The 26,592-nt window shown below is 57.1% G+C and overlaps 1 protein-coding gene across 3 annotated transcripts; it reads right to left on the reverse strand.

Moving 5' to 3' along the window:
* Positions 1-492: 492 nt before the first annotated feature.
* On the reverse strand, positions 493-26,584 carry FLYWCH1 (FLYWCH-type zinc finger 1). Of its 3 annotated transcripts, none has more exons than XM_075564412.1 (9): positions 26,387-26,584; positions 12,874-13,295; positions 12,097-12,531; positions 9,561-9,995; positions 9,198-9,461; positions 6,643-6,906; positions 5,740-6,043; positions 2,367-2,424; positions 493-1,552 (listed from the first exon to the last, which is right to left on the reverse strand). In XM_075564412.1, exons 2-9 carry the CDS (start codon positions 13,190-13,192, stop codon positions 1,526-1,528), a joined length of 2,106 nt encoding a protein of 701 aa, XP_075420527.1. In that variant the 5' UTR covers positions 13,193-13,295; positions 26,387-26,584; the 3' UTR covers positions 493-1,525. The 3 variants fall into 3 exon arrangements, with proteins under 3 accessions (XP_075420527.1, XP_075420528.1, XP_075420529.1); XM_075564413.1 differs by having other exon boundaries at positions 5,740-6,012; positions 26,387-26,580; XM_075564414.1 differs by lacking the exon at positions 5,740-6,043 and having other exon boundaries at positions 26,387-26,570.
* Positions 26,585-26,592: the final 8 nt, after the last annotated feature.

Here is a 26,592-nt window from a genome sequence, read left to right on the forward strand (position 1 = left end):
GACACCCCCCTCACCCCCGGTCCTCAGTCCTGAGACCTATCCCTGCCCACTCCAGTAGAAAGGCTGGCTGGCCACCTCCAGAGTGAGCAAGTTGCATGTGAGGGTGGAAAGAAAGGGGCCACAGGAGAGTCACTCAGGGCCAGGTCCTCCCATTGGTGCATGCATTTGAGAGATGGGGAGAATGTGGTGCCAGGAGGGATCAGGCCACTCTGGTTCGACCGACCCCCGGGAAGGAGCAGGGGCAGACAGCCTTGTCCGCAGAAGCCCCAGTTGGGCATTGCTGAAACCTTGCCCTCTGCCACCTGCCATTGCTCAGCCACTCTGACTTCCTTGAGTTTTCAAACAGGGATACTGTGCACTTTGGGGTCCACCATCTCAGAATGATGCCTGGGAGGGTTTTTCTGTGTACGTAGGGGAGGACAACTGGGGTCGGGGAGGTAGAGGCAGCCATGGGGCAGAGCACGTATGGACACACACAACAGCATCCAATAGTGAGGCTGAATAAAATAGGGTTTATTGGGGGAGGTGAGGTGTAAGCAGAGTGGCAGGTAGAGAGGGGGCACGTCCACAGTTGAATAGCGCTACAGCCGGGGTCTCCTGGGAACAGCACCCCCCACCCCACCTGCAGGTATGCACAATCATAGGGTGGGTGAGGAAGTCCAAGGTGGAGGCTATGGATTTGACAGCTAGCAGAAGCCCCTATCCCCAAGCTCTCAATGGCCATCAGCTGGTCCCCTTGCAAAGCTACCCAGTGGGAGGGCAGGTTTATTAACAGTGTACCTTCCAGACAAGCCTCTCAGGCTCAGGATGAATGTGGGCAGCCAGGCAGGGGGGGGGCCACCCGTGTGGTTGCCTATATCCCTGGGCTGGGCTCCACGTGGAGCTGTAAGAGGCACACCTGCTGTCAGAGCAAAGGATGCTGGGGGGAACAGACAAGGGAAGATAGGTGACAGGGGACAAGAAGTGCCTCTCGTTTAGTTCCCGGGGAGGTGGCAGGGCCTGCAGCTGTCCCAGCAGTGTGTCGACCAAGGGCCACAGAGGCCCAAGTGGCACCATCCTGGAGCTACCTGTCCTGGGAGGACAGCTCAGAATGACAGGCAGGGGTGCCAGCGATGTCCGCTTTATGGGGCCAGAGCAGGACCAGGTGGAAAGTTCTGCACTCTGAAATATAGCGCTGCTGGGTTGGGGGCAGCAGGAGACCAGGACGTCAGGGCATCACGCAAATCTTTTGTCAGTTGGGTCAGAAGAGCCAGGACTGCTGTGTCATGCCACAGGTCTGCAGGCCGCAAACCCTGAGCGTGGCTCTTTAGGGCCGGAGGACACCAGGGAAGCGGTCCTGATGGGTGGCCTCTGGAGGGAAGGTGCTGGCTCTTGATGCCCTTGGGAGCACAGAAAGAAGCGTTTGTCAAGCAGAATCTAGCTGGATGGAAGATGCCAATTCCCGTGGATGTCAGCTGTTCTCGATGCCAGGAATCAGCACAGCGTGTCTGCTCTGGCGGCGAAGTTTCTACGTCATTGCGACTCACTATCCACTTGCACACTCGCCGTTTTTCTAGGCACAAAGAAATGTGTGCATGTTATGAAAGTTCAAACATGACAGAAATAGGTTAAGATAGCTATAACCCAAACCCACAAGCACCCCTGCCAAAAAGATAGATATAACCATAAACTAGATCATTGTTCAATACCCACAAATAGTTTTTGACTTGAGACTTTTCCTTTCATAGAGATGCTTACAGCTATTGATATTCCTCAGAGAACTGCTTTAGATGCATCCCATACTTTTGGATGTGCGTACCTTCATTTGCATTCATCTCAAGTAGTCTCTAATCTCCTTTGTGATTCCTACATTAGGATCTATTGGCATTTAGGACCCAGTGGTATTTAGTTCCTAATATTTGTGAGTCTGATTTTTGTTGTTAATGATTCCTTATTCTGTGTGGCCAGATAACACACTTTATATGCCTTTAGTTCTTTTAATCATGTAGAGGCTCAATCTATAGCATAGCACACAATCCTGAAGAATGTCCCATGTATGTTTGAGAAGAATGTGTGCTTGACTGTAGCTGTGGCTTCCTTCTTGCTGTATTCTCTCTCCTGAATCAAGGAAATGAGGCTTCCAATTGGTAGCCATGTGACTAAGAGCCATTTTAGAGCGCTGTCCTCTGCGACCGTCAAGCCTTCAGATGACTGTAGCCCCAACCAGGCATCTTTCCTTCAACCTCATAAGAGACTCTGAATCAGAACCATCTAGTCCAACCACCTCGCAAATCCTCGCCCCAGGGAAACACTGAGAGAGAAATAACTTTGGGCCACTAAGCTTCTGGCTAGCCAATGATGCAGCATTAGTGAGTGGATGTAATTACCCATAGGTCTGCTGGCCTTCTGGTGAGCACTGTTGCACTTCTGGTAGACTTGTGTTCTCTGAGAAATGGAAAAGAAAAAAGAAGAGATGGATTAGTGACCCATGTCCTGTTGATGGAGACAGAACCAATGACACTTACCTTGTTAAGGAGGTCTTGGGGCCTTGAGGAGGAAGAAAAGCAGGTGTGGTCATGCTGATGAGGGGCACTGTTGGGAGTTCTGGTTGCCTGACAACTACAAACTGGCTGTGCCCGGTTGGAAAAGCTACTTGGGACCATGAGTCCATCTTCAGCCCTCTTATCAAAGGGACTGAGAATCAACTGATGATCAAGGATAATACTCAATGTCAATGAGTACCAATGGCTCTCCATCCCTTCCTCTTCCTGTTTAAGCCACACAGTGGTCTTCTTACTGCCGGGCAGGGTATTATTTAATGTAGCTCTTATAGCCATGGTGTCTCTAATGCCCATCAAAGGACCCTTTCCTGATGCTCCTGGGTCAGAGGAGTGGGTGAAGATGCTGAGAGGCTTCCGTGGTGCTTGTTAACAGGGTTAACTGTGATTGCCATCCTACTGGGTACATTACGAACCCCTCAGAAGCAAGAAGGGCAGATCTCACTACCAACAAGAGAGAAGACTGAGTAATGGGGTGCCTCTTTTGGGCCCTGAGATCCCTGCACATGAAGCCGCCTTCATCCAGGAGACAGCTGTGACCCCGAGGAGCAGCGACAGCAGAATCAGAAGCCAGGGCACGAGGCAGAGCAGTGGCGTTCCCAGCTCACGGGCAGGTACTAGAGTGCTTTGGGGCAGGAGGCTGGCTGGTGGAGTGGGGTGCCTCTGGGCACTCAATTAGGAGTAGCATGCCCTTAGGGCATCTATTGGTAGCCTTAAAAAAAGCTCTGTAACATTGCCTGTTAGCAGGGCAGGGGCCAAGTAGCTGAGAGGCAGAGAGGCCTGCCTACGGAGGGAAGAAGCTGTCCTGACTGAACTGTATCCTCGGCATTTCTCAAATTAATATTAACCTAGTGGCTTCCACAGTCAGCTTCATGCCCGTGAGTTTTGCATGGGCACCACCATGGCTTCTGGAACCCAGCGGCAAAGTGGAATGCTGTCAGAGCACAATTGATGTCAGGGGTGTGGGATTCATGGAATGCCTCCTGGCTGGAAGCATGGAGCTTTGTAAAAGCAAGAAGAGGGGATGGGAAGCAAAACTTTGGATTCTTAGCTGGTTTCTTTGGCTGAAGAGAATGTAAAAAGTTGTAAGTTTTGCTGAAGGGAGCAAAACTGCCCCAGGAGTGGCTGGGAGCAGAACCCTGGTGAAGCATGATTGACAGGGGGCGGGGCCTGCCCCAGGGGCCTACGGCGAGGACATGCACTTTAAGTGGAGACAGTCCAGAGCTAGAGAAGATTGAAGTTGAGTATTATTTTAAAAGAGTCAGGGTTATTTATCTGCACTAAGGCGAGTGCGTGTTTCTCCTACCTGTTACTGTAAATCGGACCGAGTGTGATGGAAAAGCCGTATGATGATTACAGAAAGTTTGTCCGCCCGCCTTGATTGAACATGTTAACAGGGGAGCTAGGAATGACCCAGAAGGAACAGGCTTTATTACAGCAGAGGCAGACTAGGTAGAGTTAGGGGCTTACATGGAAACCCGAGTTCCACCCAGAACTGCTGAGAGCGCAGGTTAACATTTGAAGGGAAGGCTGGCAGAGGAAAAAGGGACCGTGTGGCTTTTTGAATAATGAGCAAGCAGTTTGCCTCTGGGTGCGACAGGGCAGGAAACGTGTGTGCCCCTCAGAGAAAGCCTCCTCCTAGGACTGACGGTGAGGGAGCCAGTCAGCAGGCAGCCTCCTATGCTTGTTAAGGTAACCACCTGGGTCCATGTGTTGAGCGGAAGTGGGGGGGAAATGGAGCAGTGAGGGGAGATGGGCTGAGTTTGGACATGTTACATCAGCACCCATTGACCTGGTTCACAGAGGCCAGAGGTGAAAGAGCTAAGTGCTGGCTGGTCTGGGGTGACCAGCATGACCTAGCCTTTGGAGACGGGGTAGGGCGGGTTAGGGCTAAGGAAGAATGAGAAGGGGGCAACTGGCCAGAAGTGCAGGGAGGTGTGTGTGTGATTCCCAGGTTTGCAGCTGGTGCCCAACTGATCTAGTGTGGAAATATGACGACGGTTTGCTCTGGAAATTTAATGACTTTAAGTTTGGGTCTGGATGCAGACAGCCAAAGTTCCAGACAGAAATAGAATTCTACACAAGCAGCACTCATCTCAGAGTACTGGGCTGTGTTAAACAAAAAACCCACTGCCACTGAGTGGATTCCAACTCACAGCGACCCTACAGGGCAGGTTAGAACTGCCCCCGTGGGTTTCCTGGACTGGAACTCTTGATCGGAGCAGAAAGCCGATCTTTTTCCCATGGAGTGGCTTGTGGTTTTAGACTGATCTTGTGGTTAGCGCCCAATTCGTAGCTACTATGAAACGGGCCTCCTCAGGGTTGTGTTATGCATAGGAAATCTAGGAAGTGCATAGCAACTGGGAGGGGACAGCGGCATGAAGTGACTGGCTTACTAGCCTTTCTGAGTGTGCTCACAGTCAAACAGAAGGGGAGAAGTGGGTTCTTTACGGAGGGAAGGAATGGCCGGGAGAGCCAGGGGTAGGCTGCACTGCCGTGGAGCAGCACATCACTTGGACCCCAAGATCCCTGTGCATTGAATCTCCTTGTCCAGAAAGACAGCTTTGCCGCCGGGGAGCAGCAGAGGAGCATCAGAACATGAGACAGAGCGTGGACTTCCTAAGCCACAGAGCAAGTAAGGTTGAGTGCTTTGGGACAGGAGGCTGGCCTTGTGGAGTGGGGTGTGTCCGGGCACTCAATTGGGAGAGTCGGGCTTGCTGGCCCATGGAACTGGAGCTGAATGAGTGCCTTTGGGCTGAGGATTACAGCAGAGTGGCATGCCTCTTGGGAATTTATTGGCAGCCCCCCAAAGAGCTTTGTAACATTGCAAAGCAAGGCAGAGAACAGGTCATGAGGCTGCAGGCCAGGCAAGAGATGGTCCTGAAGGAACAACTGTATTCTGAGCATGGCAACCTGCTCACATCCCTAAGAAACCCCCTTGTTGTATCACCTGTGACTTCTGTGTGACCATGTCAGGGGATCACAGACCCCAGCAGGAAGCAGAGGGAAGTAAAGCTCTGTGGGAGTCCGGGCTCTCATAGAATGTTCTACTGGGTCCTGGTGAGCCTGGCGAGCCGGTGGGCTTCGGTGATTCATGGCTGTAACTTTTGGAAACTGAGTCCCAAGCCTTTCTTCTGAGGTAACTCCAGGTGGATTCAAACTGCCAGGCAGGGACTCCCAGGAGATCCCTGCCCCCGAGTACCTGGGTCTTCCTCCTGAGCTGGCCCGGGAAGCTGTTCTCGCTGCCGCAGGGCCTCCAGGCCACTCAGGTCGGGTGGGTGGCAGTGGCCCCTCATGACGGTCACTCGGGGGCCCTGGGTGATGGCCCGGCTGCGGCAGCCCAGCCTGGCCTGGTCCCGGCACATCCAATACACCTTGTCGCCGGCCGCCTTCTCCTTCCTGTACAGGAAGGACTCGTGCACCAGGAAGCGCCCCCCCAGCGAGGTCCTCAAGAATTCCAGGGGTTGGATGGCTCCTGAGGGAGAAGGCCACAGTCGGCGGAGCCACTGGGCGCAGGCCAGGGACAAAAGGCTGAGGCTGGGCACCGCAGGGAGAGGCTGTCCCCATCACCCACTGCTGTGACCGCTGCCTGGCCCCTCCAGCCTGGGGCCTGGCCCTGAGGACCTGGGTCCAGCCAGCTGACCCTTCCATCCCCCCCTGGGTCTCTCCTGATAGCGCCCTTGGTGACCAGTCCCCAGGGCAGACTCTGGCCTGTGGTTTCTGTGTGCACCCTGCCACCCCCAGCCTCAGCTACCCGTCTTCTGACCTCTCAGCTGGCCAGTAACCAGCCAAGAACTATCAGAACGTGAGGAGCTGGAATGGAGAGGACACAGTGTGGGCCTAGTGGCCATGCAGGCAAAGAAGTAGGGGCTACTAGGGAGAGCAGGACACAGAAGAGCACTCCCAGGAGAGAGGGCGACAAGTGGGGCCCCCAAGGCCTGATGCATGCCCATAAATGGGCTATGAGAGCATCAAGAATGATAGCCTGCTACACCCATTTTCACACTCACAGCCAAGCTAGACCCGTGGATGTGGGCCCAAAGGGGCACCAAGCAGGGGTCTTGGCCTGGAGGTAGGAGATGGCCTTGGGCCTCTGTCCACATACCTGGCCCTTCCCGCTGGGCTGACCCAGGAAGCCGCTCCCGCTGCCTTAGGGCTTCCAGGCCGCCCAGGTCTGCTGGGTGGCTGTGGCCCCGCATCACTGTCACCCGGCCACCCTGAGTGATGGCGCGGCTGCGGCACCCCATGCGGGCCTGGTCCCGGCAGGTCCAGTACACCTTGTCGCCCGCCGCCTTCTCTCGCCGGTACAGGAAGCACTCGTGCACCAGGAAGCTGCCCCCAAGGGGGGTCCTCAGGAACTCAGGGCCACCTGCGGAGATGCCAGAGCTGGTCAGGAGGCTGATTGGGACCCTGGTGCCTGGGGCCTTGGGGGGCGTGAGGGGTGGAGGAGCCCCCATATCATGCCTATAGCTCTCCTCATAGCACATAGACCCCGGAGCTGGGTTGTTGGCTGCCTAGGCCACCTTTCCTGAGGCATGGGAGCGTGAAACAGGCCCTCCGCCTCCCACGACCTTTGTCAAGAGTCCTGTCTTGGCAACTAGCGTAAAAGTTGGACAGGGCTGGCCGCACATGAGAGGGGGCTGGGGCAGAGCAGGAAAGAGAGGTTGTTGGCTGAGATGTACAGAGGGGACTCCCAGGAGAAGGAAGTAGAGGGACAGGGTGCCGTGAAAGGTGCACGCCTCCCACCGGCCCCTCCCAACTGCACTGCTAGTGGGAATGTGCAGAGCCGTTCCCCGCAGAGACTCAACAGCACCGATGGGGATTTGTCTATCAGCTCGGCCTACAGGTCCTGTGGGAGAAGGCAGACACCCTTGGGGGCTCACCCCGGGGAATGACTTGGAGGGGCACGAAGGTGCAGAGAAGGTGCGTGCACAGCCTGGAGGGGGAGGCGGGCAGATTTATCTTTCGAGGTCCGAATCCAGAAACTTTACTAGTCCAGGAACAGGCTATCTGGTCCACACTCAACTCCTGTTTTCTCTCGATGGAGGGTAGGGGTGGTGAGGAGGCTGGGAGCCGAGGCCAGGGTGTGTGGCGCTGCCCTGCAGGGTGAGAAGCGTTTATCCCACCAGTGATGACGTGGTGGAAGTGAGTTGGGCGGCGAGTTGCCAGAGAGAAGTCGGGAAGGCCTGTGAGAGTACGGGGAGCGGGGGCGGAGGTGGGCTGGGAGCCCCACTGGTGCAGTATTGAAAGATGTGAGAAGCCCTTCCTTGGGGCACTTCTACTCTATCCTAGAGGGTTGGCAGCAGGTTTGGTTTTGGGGGGGTGGGATTGGGGGGGAGAGGCTGAGTTTAGAAAGAAAATGGGTCAAAGGTGAGTTGGAGAAACTGTAGGTCTCGGACTGTCCCCCAGGCAACCCCCAGGGACAGAGAAAATGACGGGTGAGCAGAGGCCTGCAGGTGGGATGGGGGGGGTGGCGGGGGGGAGGGAGGAGGGCAAACCTCTGAGAGCAGGATGGTTGGGTCCTGTAGCCTTAGGGCGACCAGGTGAACAAGCTAGGCTCAGTGTCTACAGTGAGAACTGGCGGTCACCCCTGGTGGTGCAGAGTTAAGCCCTTGGCAGCACTCAAAGGCTGATGACTCAAGTCCACCAAGAAGCCTTGGAAGAGAGGCCTGGTGGGTGAGCTGCTGCCCTAAACCTGCCCCCAACCCAGCCCATTGTTCCCCAAACACCAGGGTAACCGTGGCAACTGGTAGAAGGCTCTTTCACGGGTGACCAGAGATTTCATAAAACATCTGGACTGGTTATAGGCAAACCTCTCCAGCCCTCCTCCCGTCACCTCATCTGCAGGGCGCTCACAGAACCCCTCAACTTGCTGCCACGGAGCCGACACCGACTCCTTGACCTTTGTAGGGCAGGCCAGAGCTGCCCCTGGGGCTTTCTGAGACTGCAGTTCTTTGTGGGTGTCGAAGGCCTCATCTTTCTCCTGAGGACTGGATGGTTTCAAACTGCCCACCTTGGGGTTAGCAGCCCAACGGGCAATCACTATGCCACCAGGGCTCCTGCAGAACCCATCGGTTACCAGATATTATACTCGCCTAGACCTAGATGCTCAGGCCAATCCTACCACTGCCTCCTGGACATGCCATAGGGAACCTGGTGATGCCATGGGTTAAGTGGAGGACTGCTCATCTAAGGGTCAGCGGTTCAAGTCCACCAGTTGCTCTTCTGGAAAGTGCTGTGCTCTGTCCTCAAATGTCGCTATGGGTAGGAATCACCCCAACTTAAAATCACCTGCTGGGAAAGGACCTCCGGGCTGGTAACGGGGTGTTTTGGGGGTGGCGGCATATCAGCCAACGACAAAGGGGGACCTTGCCAGTGGACCAACCAACAGCAGAGCCCAGACGACAGCCTGGAGCACAGCAGAGCGTGGCTATGGTGCAGCCTGGGCAACGTGTCCTCCTGCTGCACACAAGGATGCCCGAGCCACTCTGACTGTGTGACAGCCAACAACCACTGCACGCTCTCTCTCAGCACAAGCAGGGCTGGCCTGGGCCGAGGAGGAGCGAGATGGACAGATGAAGGCTCTAGGAAGGTAAGGGGGAAATGACCTCCCCTCCCATTTTCCAAGCCCTGCCCATGGTCCTTTGGCTCTTGGGGTACCTGAGTTCCCGCGCTGGGCCTGGCCGGGGCGCTTCTCCCGCTGCCGCATGATCTCCAGGCCGCCCAGGTCCGCTGGGTGGCTGTGGCCCCGCATCACTGTCACCCGGCGACCCTGGGTGATGGCGCGGCTGCGGCAGCCCATGCGGGCCTGGTCCCGGCAGGTCCAGTACACCTTGTTGCCTGCCGCTTTCTCTCGCCGGTACAGGAAGCACTCGTGCACCAGGAAGCTGCCCCCCAGGGGGGTCCTCAGGAACTCAGGGCCACCTGCGGAGATGCCAGAGCTAGTCAGGGCCTGGGGCTAGGCCATCTGAGCCCACCACTTGCAGTCCCTAGACCTCAAGGTCCTTAAGGAGGGAGATTCACCTGGTTCGGAGTCCTGAGTCTCGGCTGGAGGCCCCTTCGGAGTGGGGGGCTGGCTCCGGATTCCCGAGTCTTTGGGCTTGGCACGTTGCCGTGGCCGAGGCCTGGTCGGGGTGCCAGACCCCCGGTTGTGGAAGAGGCTGTCCGCACCATGGTGTAGCTTGTCCGCAGGCCCGGCCTGCAGGGACTCCATGGCCTTTTCCTGCTGCCGCCGGGCCTCCAGGCCCTCCACATCGGGCAGGTGGCTGTGGGCCCGCATGATGGTCACGCGTGTACCCTGGGTGATGGCTCGGCTGCGGCAGGCGTGCATGGCGTGCTCCCGGCATGTCCAGTACACCTTGTCCCCCACGGCCTTCTCCCGTTTGTAGAGGAAGGACTCGTACACCAGGAAGCTGCCCCCGTAGCAGGTCCTCAGGAACTCCAGAGGTTGAACCTCGCCTGGGGGGATGCGGGCAGTTAGTGGAGGAAAAGCGTTCGCCCCCCACTCAGAACTGGGAGGCTCTTTGGGGGATGCCCATGTGGCAGATACAAAGGTGACATGCCTTCCACTTTGTATCTTTCATGTGTATCACCCATCTGGGCACTCAGGGGGGACCCTCTGACCCAGCCCTGTTCATGGTCACATGTACGTTCTAGGCCCAAGAGTGTGGCAATGTGATCTTGACTGGGAACTATGTCTTGGCAGATGGTCTCGGTAGAAGGGCTGGCGAGGTGAGACCAGGGCCAGGGTGGCCCGCCTGGGATCCAATGGTAGTCCTGGGTGGGGGTGGTGGGGGCAACATTCATGTGCTCATCTGCTAAAGGTAGGGCTGCCCGTTTGAATCCACCACTAGGCACCTCGGAAGCAAGCCCTGGTGACCTGATTCAGAAACAGCCACAGTCACCGAACCCGAGAGCCCAACACTCCTCTGACCCAAATGGGGGCATGCCTAGGTGTCATCTAGACAGCCACTGGCCTAGCTCAGATGACAGGGCAGGGCTGCAACAGAGTCTGGGACGCGAACCCCAGATGTGTCCACCGGGCCGCTGCTCCCAAACACCAGTGACTAGCTGCTGGGTGTTGTCAGTGGGTCCGGCTCATCGGGACCCTGTGATGGAGCTAAACTGCCCCAGGGGAGTGAGTTTCCCACGCAGGGATCTCCAGGCCTTTCTTCCAGCGAGTGGCTGGTAGTTTGAATCACTGACCTTTCTGGCAGAAGCTGAGCACTCAATCATCATGCCACCAGGGGTCTCTACAGACACTGCTGCTACGGGCTGGGGGCGGCCCCGTAAGGCAGCAAACCTGCCCCATGGGCTACCATCTCTAAAGAAGCTGTCGGTCAACTCTGTCTCGGCCGATGGGCTCCAAGCCCCGCCCTTCTGGCAGTGTCCACCGCTTCCCCAGGGCTCCCGCACCAGAGTGCCCACCAGGCACTGAATTATTCATGTGGCTCTTCTAGCCGTCACCTCTCTGAACTCCCACCCAATGACCCTTCCCGATGGGTCTGGGTAAGAGCAGTGGAGGACCCTGAGGGGACTGGGGTGTGACTGTCAACACGGTCCACGGTGATGGCTTTCCTGCTGGGTGGAAAATGACCCCTCTCAGAAGCAGGAGTAGTTTCTCGGGACCCTGCGATTCCTGGGCATTGGACCCTCCTTGCCCAGGAGACAGCTCCGACGCGAGAGGGAGCGGCAGCAGCAGAACCAGGAGCCAGAGTGTGAGACGGAGCGGTGGACTTCCTGGGCCACGGAGCAAGCTGAGTGCTTTGGGGCAGAAGGCTGGTTTGCACAAGGGAGCTCCTCTGGCACTTACTTGGAGGAGCTGAGTGCCCCCGGTGGAGGCTTACAGTAGAGTGGTATGCTCTTTGGGCATATATTGGCAACCTCAAAAGAGCTTTGTTTAACACTGGTCAAACAGGGCAGAGGCCAGGCCAAGAGGCGGAGGACTATACAGTCGCCTGACTCCAGCGGGTGTGGCTGAGAAGAAACTGTCCTGGATGGGTAACTGTGTGTGTAGTGTTTCTCAGGTGCGGTGGGAGACAGAGCAGTCGGTGTCGGACGTGGGACTCTTGCGATGGCTCCAGACTCGTGGAAGCCTGGGTCTGCATCAAAGAAGCCAAACACTTGCCTCTTGGGTGGGTACTGTGGTTGTAACCAATCATGCTAAAGGGGGTGTACAGAAGGATGGGATGTGCTGAAGCAGAGGGGAGGAGCACTTCTGGACCCAGGCTGGTTAAGCAATGAAGCATTGACAGGAGAACAGGGCCTACCAGATCCCCCCTAGTGGAGGCCCATGGCTATCCGTGTACAATGGAGACACAGCAGGGACTGTGAAACTACATTCTGATTTCTGGCCTGTACACCGGTCCCTGCTGCAGCAGCAAACCCCAGTCGGATCTATGCCACGGTCCGAGTGAAGAGTGGGATGTGTAACTTAAAATCCATTTGACTCCCGGGTGTTTCAAAGCAGGGGGAACTCCTTATCTCTATAGAGCAGCGGGGCTCTTGTCTGCACGGAGAGTGGTTCACTGCAAGCCTGAGCGGGACAGGGGTGGCTCACCTGACTCTGGTGCTGGACGCTTCTTGGGGGGCAGGCTCAGCATCGACAGGGCCTGGAGCCCCTCATCTTCCTCGGGGGACGGCCTGTCCAGCTCAGGGACCGGCTCTTCGGGGCACAGCCAGGGGCCCACCCCCTCCAGCGGCTCTTCAGGGCCCTGGGGACCCCCCAAGCCTTCTGGCAGGGTTGGGCTGGGCAGCTTCTGTTTCTGGCGCCGTGCCTCCAGGCCCTTCTCGTCAGGTGGGTGGCAGTGGCCCCGCATCACAGTCACACGGGAGCCCCGGGTGATGGCGCGGCCCCGGCAGCTGCGCTCGAAGTGTTCCCGGCACTTCCAGTACACCTTGTCTCCCACTGCCTTCTCCTGCTTGTACAGGAAGGAGTTGTGCACCAGCAGGCGGCCCCCAAACGGAGTCTTCAGGAACTCCAGGGGTCTGAGGGCTGCAGGGCAAGAGCGGGCATCAGCTGAGGGGCTGATGGGGCTTCTAGGGGGCTGACAGGTTCCTGAGCCCCGCTTCGGACCTCAGAGGCTCTGGTGTGTTCTAGTGGGAGGGGAAGACAATGGGCATCCCAGACGAGGACCCTTGGAGAGGGATGGGCTACCAAACCCTCCAGAGGAAAGGGGGCATGCGTGGAATGCAGCCCAGGGCAGCGTGGATACCAGTGCCCTGTTCTACCCCATCCTCCAGGTAGTACAGCCCGGGCAGTGTGGACACTAGCACCTGGTTCTACCCCCTCCCTCATGCGGCAAAGTCCGAGGACCCGCTGCTTGGCGGTGCTCACCTGTATCCAGACGGCTGCGTTTCTGCTCGGGTGCCCATAAGATGGGTGGGACGCTGGTCTGCTCCTTGGCTGGCAGGATCTGCATGGCCCCCGCCAGGGTGGGTGGCCCTGACATGTCCAAGGACGTGACACAGTGGGCGTCTTTGGGCTTAGAGCCCAGCCCATCCCTGCTGTGGCCGGACGCCGCCAGTAGCACCAGCGGGGGAAACTTCTTGGGTATTCTGGGGGCTGCAGGGACGTTGGTGCCGGGCTCTCGGGAAGGCTCCTGGGCAGCCTGCAGGCTCTCACCCTCCTGCTCCCCCGCCTCAGGCAGGGGCATCCTGGGGGAGGAGGCTGCCTACAGGCCACGCCCAGGCCAGCAGATGGACGGGCGTGCTATCTCGTCCTCTTGGGCAAGGATCCTGGGGTTCAGCAGCTCCTTCCTGTGGGAGGGGGCAAGAGCCCTGTCAGTGGGGGCCCCAAGGCCCCAGATCCCGGACTGGAAGACCCAGGCTGGGACACAGCGGCTGGTGCTAGAGGACCCTGTGGGCGATTCTGCTCAAGCCCAGCTGTGAGGTTTGGAGGTAAAGCCCCTTTCTGTGGGTGTGGCTATATCCCAATCATGAGTGACTGTGAATCCAGGGTGAGCTCTGTACCCCACCCCTCCCCCTCTCAGCCCACATCCTGACTCAGTTTACCAAGGACGTGCTAGGCTTGTCAGGGTGACGGTGACTGCCAGGCACTAGCAGCAGTGCTGGCACTGAGGTCGACAGGCCCCGGAGCCACCCCCACACTTCTCAGTGCGCCCCCTCCCCCCATGAGGAGAGGGACTAGGGGCCTGGCACCAGGCTTGGGGGACAAGCACTTTGGAGATAGCAGCTCAGCTCACCCACCCTTCCAGGAGCTGAAAAGTCCATGCTCCACTGGCAGATGGGGAAACCGAGCCACAGAGACTAGGGATACACCTACCCAAGGCTGACGAGGCAGGAGTTGAAACCCACATAGTTCACCCCTACACTTTGGAGACTTGGTGCTATCCCAGGCCAACCTAGCACCGGGTCTTGGCCCTGGGGAAATGCCTAGGACCCACTGTGGCTGTGATCTTGTATCAGAGCAAGGGCATGGCTGGGCCTGGGCGTCTGGCTGGCTCCAGCCTCTGGACAGGCAGAAGGCATGACTCACAGGGACACAGATGTCAGCCCTGGTCTTCAGTCAGACGACCCCTGAAACTTAGGGGTGTTGGCTGGCACACAGATGGTAGGGCCCTGCCTGGTTCTGAGGTTCAGTTCCCGCTGGTCACTCATTGCTCAGTGAAGGCCTCTGGTCTGGGGCTGCATGCGGTGGCTTCCCACCATAAACCCAAGAGTGGGCCAGGGGTCCCGGAGCAGTGACCCAGGCCCAGAGCTACTATCCTCCCCATACTCCATGTGAACCCTCACCTCAAGGTGGGGGTTCTTCTCCAGGGGAGGGCTCAGAGAACCTATGGGCCCTGATGGGCAACCTCATGGGGGAAGGCTGGTCCCAGGACCCGCAGCTGACCTACCCTCCTCCACCCAGCTCCTTTCCTGGTATCTTCTCTGGCCTGACACACATGGGTGGAGACCTGGGGTGCCCTGGGAACTAGACTACACAGAGGCATTGCCAGCAGCACCCCAAAACCCTGCAGAGCCTGCCGGGCTAGAGCAGTGTTAAGTCAGGGAGGCCAGTCTACCCATATGCCCCACCCAGTACACTGAATGGTCTCTGAAGCATCTCTCTGTAGCTGACCACAACCCTGGCACTGCTGGGGGGTAAGGGGCAGGTAGGAGAGGGTGAAGGACAGGAGGGGGTGAAGGACAGGAGCCCGCACACCTAGGGTTGGGCCAGGGGACACCAGGACTGGCCTTGGTTCTTTCCCGAGGCTCCCGTTAAGCCTCCCCACCCTGATAGTGACCACACCTAGTAGGCTTTTAGCTGGAGAGACACATGATCACAGGCCTACAAGGACGCTGACCTAGAGTCCCAGCAGGAGAATGATGAACACAGGCCCTGCAGACCCTGGTAGTATGAGAAGGGCGGGGCTGCCCTGGTGGCTCTCCTGGCACTGCAGACTTGTGAACCACTGAGTTGCCAGAGACCAAGTTCAGGGAGATGGACAGTTGAGTGTAACTCTCGTGGCCATGGCCTGTTACTCTACCACACGGTGTCCATGGTCCTGATGGGTCTGGGTAAAGTGGGGGAAGACACTGATTGATCACATGATCCAGCTGTGAGTGACTTCACAGTGCTAATTATAAAGATCATCCTAAAACACAAAGCCCCCAAACCCTCAAAGCCATCGAGTTGGTGTTGACTTGTTGCCACCCTCTAGGACTGGGGAGAACTGCCCCTGGGGGCTCTGAGACTCTAACTCTTTACAGGAGCAGAAAGCCTGTCTGTCTCCCGCAGAGTGGCTGGTAGCTTCCAAAGGCTGCCAGGGCTCCCAGAGGGCCAGCCTGCTGGGTATAAAATGGGGCATCTCAGACGCAGGAGGTGGGAATCTCACTGCCAACAAAGAAGAGCCAAGAGTGGAGCATGACCATGAGATCCCCATGCAGCGACTGCCTGGACCCAAGAGACAGCAGTGACAGCAGGGCGGCAGCAGCAGCAGAACCGGGGCCAGAACAGGAGACAGGAAATGGGGTTCCCAGCCCACAGAGCAAGTAAAGGCGAATGCTTTGGGGCAGGAGGCTGGTGTATAGAGTGAGGTGCCTCTGGCACTTAGTCCTGGGTAGGGCCGGAGCTGAGGTTTATAGTGGAGGGGCAAGCCCTTTAGGGGTGTCTTGGCAATCCTAAATGGGCTTTGTAACAGTGTCCAAGCAGAGCAGAAACCAGGTCAAGAGGCTGAGGGCCAGAGAGAGGCCCCCCTGTGGGGACAGCAGGGAAGAAGAGGCTGTCCTGAGTGAATCCCTAGCACGTCTCACATGGGTTGTGACTGTTCTGGTCCCTAGTAAACCCTGTAATCGTGTTGTGTGGCAATTTCAAGGGAGTGTGGAACCCAGCAGGAAGAGAGCATGCAGGGGAGAACGGTGGGGCCAGAATGGCGGACAAAGGACAGCGGGTCGCCAGCCGCGTCTGACATCCGTCTTAGGAGCCCAAGGGGTCAGATGTCAACCTCGCCCTGGTTCTTCACTAAGGTACTCCACTCCAACTGGGGAAGTGCCACCTCAAGTCCACTCCCTGCCACTGCGCCGACGCCGACGCAGAGCGGCCCTATGGGGCCGCAAGTTCGGAGACACTGACTGTTCGGGGAGTCGGAAGCCCCGCGTCTGTCTCTGGAAGCAGTTGACCATAATGACGGTGGAGGAAAGCTTAGGGGGCGTCCCTTGCCGATGGGGCGCCACTCATAATGAGAAGGAACAGGTCCTGGTCAACATCCGTCGACCATCAGAAGGTGGAATGTACAAAGTATGAATCTGGGAAAACGGGACATCTTTAAACAAGGGGACACCTAAAGACTGAGATGCTAGGCATTAATGAGCTGAGATGGACTGCCATTGGCTGTTTGGAAGTGGACAGGTGTATGGTTTACTGGGTCAGAAATGGCCCATGAAGCCCTAGGGACATAGGGGTTACTTGTTGGGCTGCTAACTGCCAGGTCGGCAGTTCAAAACGACCAGCCACTCCACGGGATAAAGGTAGGGCTTTCTACTCCCATGAAGAGGTGCCAGGTACCGGGCTCACGGACAGAACACAGCCCTGCCTCTTCCTTTCCGTCTTCCCCATCACTGCCATGCTGTAGCCTATGGCTGCTGCCACTGTGTCTGTCCGCTCATTGAGGGCCCCTCTCTTTTTGGCTGACGCTTGACTGCCCAGTGCACAGCACCTCGTGATCACATGTCCCCGGGAGGGGAGCTGAGGCTCTGCCATCCTTGCTGCCAAGGAGCATCCTGCCTGCGCTTCTGCCGTCACTGGATTCACTCCGTCTTCTGGCAAAAACCTGACCCCTGTCGTCAGATTGATTCTGATGGCGATCTGATAGGAGGGAACAGGATTGCTTTGAGGGGTCCCTGTAGAGCGCCTCATCTTCCTCCAGCAGAGCAACTGGCAGCTCACACGGCCGACCTCTGGGTTAGCAGCCCCTCGCTTAACCCATGGTGCCACCAGGGCTCTGGCTTCTTCTGGCGGTCGCGAGTCTGTCTGTATTCTCTACCAACAGCTCAATCCAAAGATGCCAATTCTGCCTCGGCCTTCTCTACTCTCTGCCCTGCTTCCCGTGCACACCAGGGGATTGAGGAGTCCCCGGTGCCTTCAGGCTTCAGAGTGACAGCATTGCTTGTGGACACTTTTAAGGTCTTGGAAGTGGCTATCCCTTTAAGGCAGTGGTTCTCAACCTGTGGGTTGCGAGGCCACCGATTTATAAGAGTAGCGGAATGAGTTATGAAGTAGCAATGAAAATAATGTTATGGTTGGGGTCACCGCAACGAGGAACTTTATGAAAGGGTCGTGGCAACAGGAAGGTTGAGAACCACTGCCTTACAGATTCTGACTGGGGTCATTCCTATTGGTTGAGTATGATGTTCCCACAGCTTCTTCACTGTCTGCTAAGTACCACGTGTGCATGCACGTAAATGACATCCGACTTGGGAGTGTCCCCCCCACCCCTTTCCTTTCTAAACATTCCTTTTCCTTGGGCCAGGCTCCCTACTGCCGGCCTTTCCATCTGCACACTCAGGGTGGCTGAGGTCTTCCCTCTCCCAAGACAAAGCATCGCTGGACTCCCTTTGCCTACTCGGGGTGCTGCCCCCAGTTCTATGAGCACCATCATCCTCTTTGGCCCAAGGCCTGGTGCAGCCATCCCAGGAGCCACCCTTCCCTCCGGGACACTGGCCTGGGAAGGGCCGTCCTGCTCTGACCCACGTGGAAGTGGCCGCACCTCCAGTGTTTACAGAAACCTAGCATTTCAGACCCTGAGGAAGACACAGGGATAAAGCAAGACAGCCCAGGGGGAGCTGTTGAGTCCCAGGACTGGGCACACAAAGAGGACTCAGAGGAGCTGGGGGGGGGGGCGGGGGGAGGGGTGCAGGGCGTACTGGGAATGGCTTGGGGTGGGGGCGGAGCTGAGTTTGGCAGGACAAGGAGGCAACAGCTACAAAAGGGGAAGGATGGTGTGCCAGGCACCCTTGGCTCACAGAAGTCCCTGGGCAGTCCCCACAATGAGGTGCTCAACAACTCCTAGCCAAAAGGTCGGGGGTTAAAACCCCCTCCAGGACACCTCGGAGTACAGGGCCGATGACCTGCTGCCAAGGGCCGACAGCTTCAAGACTCCGCAGAGCCGCTCTACTGGCGAGGCCACAGCCACTGACCCCACCTGCCGCGAGAGCGAGAGCTGGACCCCAGAGTGGGAAAGGGAGGCGGCCAGCCGGGACCAGACTGCCCCGAGGGCAGGGCCAGCAAGAATTGCTGTGCAGGGAGATTAAGGGGGGAAGCCTGTCCCGTCTGCTCTCAAGTGGACCGAGTCCCTAGGGCCAGAGGCACATTCCAGGGGAAGGGGTGGAGGGTGTCCATGCTGCCCACACCAGAGCAATGGCTTTTCTAGCTGGGGCCTGCCGTTCCCTGTGATGTCAGCCGTCCATGGCTGGAAGGGACACTGATGGTCACGTGGACTCAGGTGTTCAGAGAGGGCAGAGAGCTGCCTGTGCAGGCCATGGAGGGAGTGGGGGGTGCATCATCTCAGCCTTGTCCCAGGACCCTGCGGGGACATACAGAAGAGGAGGACTCGGGGTGTCTTGACTGTCTCATTTCACTGGGTTTTGGCTTTTGTTCCATCCATAAGCCCCTCTCCTAAACCCCTCCCTAGTTCCTCTTCTGCCTGACTGTACTGCACTAATTTTAGGGTGCACACAGGGTCCCCAACCTTTGATGACGCATCCCTTCAGGACTTGTCGACTGCCCAGATCCCCTACAGCCTACCAGTAATCCCCAGGTGACCATTAGCTCTGGAACCCCCCGAAAGGGCTCCCAGGACCCAGTTAAGACTTGGAGTGTCAGGGGTCTTTCAACAGAGGGCATAATACATGTGTGTATCCATACAAGACACCCTGGTGGCTTAGTGATTGCAATGTTGTCTGCAGTCTGAAATGCCCAGTGGATCTGCAGGAGGAAGAGGGGCTCTCTACTCTGGAGAAGAGTTTCCATCCCACGTCCACCCTGTCCTAGAGGGCCACGGGGAGTCCGAATCGATTCAGTGGCTGTGAGGGATTTTTGTTTGCCATGGGTGCAGATAAGAGCTTACAGCTGGCGCCCCCGTGTGTGTGAGAGGAGAACTGCGCTCCGCAGGGTTTCACTGCATCGAGATGAGCAGTTCGAAACCACCAGCTCCTCCTTGCAAGAAAGATGGGGTTTTCTACTCCCGTAAACAGTTACAGTCTCAGAAACTCATAGGGCAGCTCTACCCTGTTTGAGATTGTTGCGACTCACAGCGACACCGCCGATACAATCTACTGGACAGAGCGGAACTGCCCTGCGAGCTCCTGAAACTGTAACCCTTTTTTTGTTTAGAAACTGTAACACTTTGTTGCAACTGTAACTCTTGACGGGAGTAGAAAGCCTCATTTTTCTCCCACAGAGCGGCTGGTGGTTTTGAACTGCTATCCTTGCAGCCCAAAACGTAAGCCCACTATACAACTCATAGGCTTGCCGAATCGGAATCAGCTCAATGGCCGTGGTGGGGTTTTTGGCTTAAATTGTCAGCTTCCCACACCCAGGACTGCGTGCTGTGTACAAACCGAACGCACGCTCGTGGAGGGCAGAGTTGTAAAGCGGCCCGGACGGAAACCTCTTACTGCCCCTCCATGGGCTCCCTCTGCCCCCAACCGGGGGTCGCCCCATCACGTCCCAGTGGCACGGTAAATGCCACCGCCGGGGGGGTGGGTGGGGGGGGCCCCAAGCGTTAGGGTTCCTGAAACGAAACGCACGGACCTCGGCGAAGGAGTCTCGGAGCAAGTGCCAGGTCTGCGTGTTGGGACACACGGCCGGCCAGCGACGTTAGAATGGAAGTCCCCACCTGCAGCAGGCGGGACGGAGCCCCCCCTCCAAGGACCAGAACATGACGTCATTTTGACTCGGGCGGCGCCAACACTTGCGGCGCTGACCTGCTAATAAGGGCCGAAGTTGGGAACCACCAGGCGCTCCGCGGGAGAAGGATGGGGCTTTCTACCCCCGTCAATATTTAGCCTCGAAACCCCCCGGGGCCGGTCGCCCCGGCCTCGGGGCCGCTGAGCCAGAGCTGCTCCGCGGCGCGAGTTCGAGTCCCGGATCCGGCGAGCTTTCCGGCAAGCGCGGGGAAGCCACAAGGTGGCGCTGTCGCCGCGGAAAGGAACCGCACGTGTGAGCTTCCAAACCAAGAATTTGCATTTTTCCCTTTAGGAAAAAGTGATTCAGGAGGACTTCCAAAATTGTTTGTGCTTTCTTTGTGTACGCTACTAGTTAGTTAGTGAGCAAAATTCGATCTTTTAGCTACCTTTCCCAAGCTAGGCAAGGTTCCCCCACCATCAGAAGGCCAAACTACTATATGGGACAAGGTCCTCCTAAGCCTCACCTTTGGCTGTGCTTCTTACCTGACCAAGTTCACTTTACCGATTCTTAACTTGCTTAAAAGGTCCTAACTTTACTGTGACGGCTACATAGAACACACAGCATGCCATTTTGATGGATTCCACCAGTGACCCCACTGTTAACAGAATCCATCACCCAGGACCGAAACGGTAGCACCCTTTCAGCAATGACCTCCGGTCAACTACGAACTCGTAATCTAGTGTCTGTCTCCGGGCCCTGGTGGCACAGTGGGCCACTCGTTGGGCAGCTAACCACCAGGCTGGCGGCGGTGCAAGCCCACTAGGCGTACTTCAGGAGCAAGGCAGAGGCTTTCTGCTCCCACAAACACTCGCAGCCGGGCGGTACCTCTCTGTCCCAGAGGGAGGCTATGGGTCACGACTGATTATTCCATGGAAACGTTTATTGCTGCCGTCTGCTTTTTGAGGCTCTTGCCTGGAATTAATTGGGCAGTATCGGTCCACTTGTGTCTGGTTCAGGGCACGCAGCAGCCTGCCTTCCAAGCTTCATCCACGTCATTGCCTGGACCAGACTCTTGGTGGCTGACCGCATTAACGATTTTAAAAATGTAACTGCCACCAGCGAGTCAGTCCCTGTTCACAGCAACCCTACAGGAAAGGGCAGGCCTGCCCTACCAGGCTTCTAAGAGGTTAACTCCTGACAGGAGCAGACTGCCTCCTGGGAGAGGAACAGCTGTGGCCTAGCAGTTAGCCTGCTACACAGCCCACAGCACTCACCAGGCTCACTTCAAGTCAGTGCGCAAGTCAGCACGTGTGAAAAGGGTTGGGATGGAAACATGGGTTGTACTCTTCCTTGAGCGTGCGGGCACCCTCTTCTCAACGGACCATTGTTCCCCCTCCCCCGCCCCACTGTTCACTTTTACCATAGGAACCACAAGGTCAGCAGTTCGAAATCGCCAACTGCTCCACAGGAGAAAGATGAGGCTTTCCACTCCTGTAAAGAGTCTCAGTCTCAGAAACCCTCAGAGGCCGTTCTGCCCTGTCCTGTGGCGTCCCTAGGAATTGCCATCGACTCCACGGCTGTGAGTTTGGAATTTTAGTTTAACGCTCAGAAGTAACATGCTGTCATACAATGGAGAGAGAAAAATAAAGAATGAGGTAAAATAGGGAAATGAATAAAACCAAACTCACACAGACTTCAGCTCAGAGCCATCGGGGTGATTCTGACCCACAACAACCCTACAGAACAATGCACAGCCCCCCCTTTTGCCGAGGCTTCAGATCTTTACAGGAAGTCTCCTCTTTCTCCCTCAGAGCAGGTCAGTGGATTCGAACTGCTGACCTTGTGACTAACAGCCTAGTCGTAACCCACTACTTACCAGCAGAAAGAACCCAACAAGGATATTAAGGTCCCTGTTGGGGGGATATGCGTGGTCTCCCAAGTATCTCCCCCGAGATAACGATCCACGACTTACCTCTCACGGCCACCAAACGGATGCCAATTCATGGGGACCCCATAGGACAGGGAAGATCTGCCCGTGAGCTTCAGAGACTGTGAAGTGTTTCCTAAGTGATCATGGCTAAGGGCATCAGCATATGACATCCAAGCACCAGCAACTCCTGAAAATACAGTATCTCACCCTTGCTTGTCCTGCCAAAAAATGTACCACCACCTCCTCCTGAGTCAGGAGAAAGACAAGCTTTCGCCTCCTGTAAAGATTTCCAGTTCTCAGTCCTATGGGGTCATCACCAAGAGTCAGAAATGACTGGAGGCAGTGAGTTTTAATCCTGAGTCAATGAAGACAACCAATTCCACTTGAAGGGCATTCTTCCAAGCGCCTGACCCACCCTCCTCAAAGGGTCAAGGTTGTCAGAGACAAGCCAAGGCTGGAAAACAGCCTTGCACACTGGAGAGAACTAAGGAGACGAGATGTACCCTGGGGGGTGGGGTAGGGGCAATGGGGGTGGGGTGCCAGAGGCTGTGTGTGAGGGTCATTTGAGCCACAGTACTGGACCCATGGGCACGTCCTGCTTCTGCTCCCAGTGCTGGCTGTCTCATATAAGGTGTTGGGTGATGGTATACCGGAATTCTCTACATTTTTGTCACTCTGCTTCCTCCCGCACCAAAAAAAAGAAGTCTAAAATTAATTCCAAATGAAAAGGTTTTGAAGATCCTGGTTACAGATGGGTAGATGGAGCCACGTGGGATACCACCTGGGTAGAGGCAGAGAGCCAGAGCCCGGAGTTCATCCTTTCTATCTACACCCAAACAGAAATGACCCTGTTCAAGACTCCTCCCCAGCCGTGGGCCTGGGAAGGACTTGGGCCCAATCCACTGGCTCCTGACACATCAATCTTGATGTCCGTGACTGTCACTCAACCATGGCCTTTCCAAATCTTGCCACTGTCCCCTCCACCCGTGGGGTGATGCGGGTTTCAGGACCCCACCGCCAGTGGGCACCAGGGCTTGGGCCCAGAGCCAACTTCCCTTCCTCCACCCTGGGCAGCCTATCTTCTTTAGGGTAAGAAGTGACATCACCACTTCCAAGGGTAACATACTCCAAACAGAAACCCAGTGGCCCCAGAGCAAAAAGTCTCATCCCCTCTGCCGCCAGTGGCTCTGCATTGCCTTAATATGGAGAGTTCCCATGTCTCAGGAGATCCAGACGTAAACACCTCTGACAAGTGCCTGTTTCCCAGATCCAGCATTTCCCGAGCCAGTCTCCGGGTGCCATCTTACCACTTGGTGTCCCGTGAGGGCACGCCAGGGACTGTTTCCTCATGCTACAATTGTACGCATGCCGACCACAGGCAAGGCTGTCCCAGCTTTCCCAGGCTCACCGCCCCAGACTCCACTGGACTGGAGCTGAACCCACGACGTCTACGTGTGCGCACTAATCTGCCCCTCTGAGCAGGCAGCTGTTCTCTGTCAGGTGCCGTGGGTCCATTTCGGACTCTCGGTGACGCAGAGGGGCAGTACCCACTCCCAGGAGGGCTCCAAAACTCAACCTTCCGTTCACAGGTCACCAGGCCTTTCCTGATGAGCCAAAGCTCACTCGTCATCCATCAGGGGTTTCTGCACCACAGCGGGGGTGCACGGGGTCTCAAGGTCCTGCTGCCAGCTCGGCCTATTCCAGGCTCCAGCTGGCACCCAGTTCCCGAGTCTAGCTTTGCAGGGTGTCCTCCCCTGTCCTTCCAGGCAGGCTGGGCCAGCAGCTTCCAGCGGCTGCCTGTCCCCAAGCCGCCTCACCACTTCCTGTTTGCCGGCTCCTGCGCCTACTGTCGCCATGGGAGACACTTAATTCCCAGCTGAAACCTTCTAGGTGGTTCGGTTTCCCCAGGCCGGTGCTGACACAGCCACCCCGAGTCCAATGACTGTAATTACACCATCCAATGTGCACCTTATGACAGGGAGGCCAGGAGGCGCTGTGCTGGACTCAGCTAAGCACAGGGCTGCCAACCTAAAGGTTATTGGTTCCAACCTACCAGCTGCTGGGGGTGGTGCGGGGAGACACACAGAGTCAGCCGTCTGCTTCCGTACAGACGACAGCCTGGGGAACCCTGGTGGTGGGGGGGAGTTCTGTCTGGTCCTGTAGGGTAGAGTCTCAATGACTCAGAGCCGGCTCCAACAGCAGCAGGTGTGGCTGGGTTTATGTAGCAGAGGGCCAGGGAGGCGGGAGGGGGGAGGTTCAGTGAGATAGACTGTCATAGTGGGGGCGACAATAGGCTCACACACAGCTAGGCCATGAGGGTGGGGCAGGACCCCGTTGCTAAGCGTCTCAGCCCTCTGGATGGCACCTGGATGACATGTGCCCGTACAATGCCACTCTACAGACGTTATTCAATATAGCCTGGTCAATAGCCTCTATTTTTAGTCTTGTGTTAGCCAGGCAAGCCCTCAAGTTCACCCTCAGATCCCCTCAACTGAGCAGCATGCTGGTAAGGTCAGAGCTGCCCTTCCAATTTCTCAGGGCCCGGCCCACCCTTAGGGCCTGTACCCTGAATAGTGGCTAAAATGGTCCTTTTCAAATTCAGCATGCTTCCCCCACCCCCTCCAGTCACTCTTCTGGGTTGAGGCTGGAGGCTCCCAAGCTGAGGCTGTGGGGCTGCTGAGATCAGCAGTTTGAGGCTGCCAGGCACCCGGTGGGAGGAAGATGAGGCTGTCTGCTCCAGACCAGATGGACAGACCTGGATACCCTTGGGGGCAGTTCCACTCGGTCCTGGAGAGCAGCAGTGAGTCAGAATCGACCGGATGGCAGTGGGCGGTGGGGAGGGGACATGTGGTAATGTCTGCAGGCAGTTTGGGTAGTTATGAGGGGGGAGGGGGAAGTGCGACTGGCATTTGATGAGGCCAGAAAAGCCCTCAGCATCCTACCATGCACAGGGACAGTCCCCAGTCTGCAACAAAGGCTGAGCCTGTCCAAGAAAAGGGCAGCTGAGTGCAAAGTGCGTCTGCTGCGTAACCCGAAAGCTGGTTTCCAGGAAAGCGTTCTTTCAATGATTTGTGTGTGTAATCCCAGTCTACAAATTACCTGGGAGCATCCGCCCCCGCCCACTCTCTCTCTCTCTTGGGTTTCACCCATTCGAAATGCTGACCCAGAGGGTCTGGAAAGCTGCTTGGAAGAAAGGCCTGGAGATCAAAAGCGCTAGAAGCCCTGTGGAACAGCTGGGCTCTGACACTGCAGTGGCTGCCCAGGAGTCAACACTGGCTGAGTGGCAACTGGTAATCTGGACAACACGGCTCCTTCTCAACCTGACCTCGCCTATCTTCTACCTTTCCACCCCCAGGTCCCCTCAGAGCTTCATGTTCACCAACTCCCCTGCAGGCCTCCTTCTTAAGGGTCTGTCCCATGCCCACCGCTCCAATTCTCCCTGCAGTTTCTGTGGCGCAGCACTGCCTACCCTGTGTGTACCCCAGAGCAGGTCTACCCCACAGGGGCCAGAGCTGTAATCTTTGGAGGAGCTGATGTCCCAGGTCTCTTCTCCTCAGGGGTGACTTGGGGAGCTCCAACCACGGATGGACACAGCGAATCTTTCCCAGCTGCATTTGCATCGTTTCTCTGCCCAATACATCATCTCCTGGTCTTGCTGGCTCAGCACACACCAGCCGCCAGCTCCACACGCTACCCTCTGGGGAACCACACCATTCTCCCCCTCCCCAGTCCAATCAGTCTCATTCCACAGAGGAAACACAGAGGCCTGATGGGAACCCACACAGAATATTCCCGTCGGGGCGCCCCGAACTGCGTTTGGCCCCAAGCAGCCAACAGGTCGAACACAATAAGCACATTTGGAATCTAAGGTTGAATGCGCAGAGACACAGCGGAGCGTCATGGACGCGAGGGCTGCGAGCGCGCAGCGCCACAGGGCCCGGATCAATTTCCCGAGCCGCAACACACTCGGCATGGATGGGGCACAATGGGACCGATGGAGGGGCAGGGGCGTAGGGTCGACGGAGCTGCAGTCTGCGAGGTCAGGAGACAATTGCTTTCTTAGGCTTGTGCTCCGTGGGCACACAGTAGGCAGGTAAAAAAGTATTTCTACAAGTAGGGGGGAGTCCAAAAAGTTTGAAAGCCATTAAAAGGCCATCTGCATAAAACAGAAGTAGGGGTGTGTGCGTGTAGGGGGGGGGAACTGGATGTAGGAATCATCAAACTAAGCAAGGTCACAAAGACCTCCAAGCACAAAAGGGGGCCGGTGGGGGGGCAGTATGGGAGGGTGGACATGGTTAGGGAGGGTGGGAAAAATGGGAGAATCCCCGCCTTCAGAGGGTCGGGGCTCAGGCCGAGGGGTCAGTGGGGGGGGGCGGATAGGAGGAGCGAAAATAAAGGGAATGAGTGGCGGTGAAGGGCAAGGGGGCGACCTAGGGGCCAGCCGAAGAGTCAGGGACCGCCCAACCTCGCATCAGCAGTTCTGGGAGACAAACCCCAGCCCTGGCCTGTTGGGGAGCGCGTCCAGTCTGGGGGCCGAGGACCCTCCCACCCTCCGGGGCCCGTCCTCACCGGGCACCAGCCGGGCGACGACAGCAGCTGGGCCCTGTCTCTCCGGGGACAGGGCAGCGGCGGGGCTCTCGGACGCTGCAGCCACAGGCGACGACCTCGCCGCCCAGGCCCCTCCGGCCACCTCGACCCCGGCTCCCCGCCCCCACCCGCTCGGGAGCGAGCCGCGTGCCCGCGCGCGCCCCTGCGATAGCCGCCGGGAGCGCGCG

Source organism: Tenrec ecaudatus, chromosome 12 (assembly GCF_050624435.1).
Source record: "Tenrec ecaudatus isolate mTenEca1 chromosome 12, mTenEca1.hap1, whole genome shotgun sequence".
Taxonomy (NCBI): domain Eukaryota; kingdom Metazoa; phylum Chordata; class Mammalia; order Afrosoricida; family Tenrecidae; genus Tenrec; species Tenrec ecaudatus.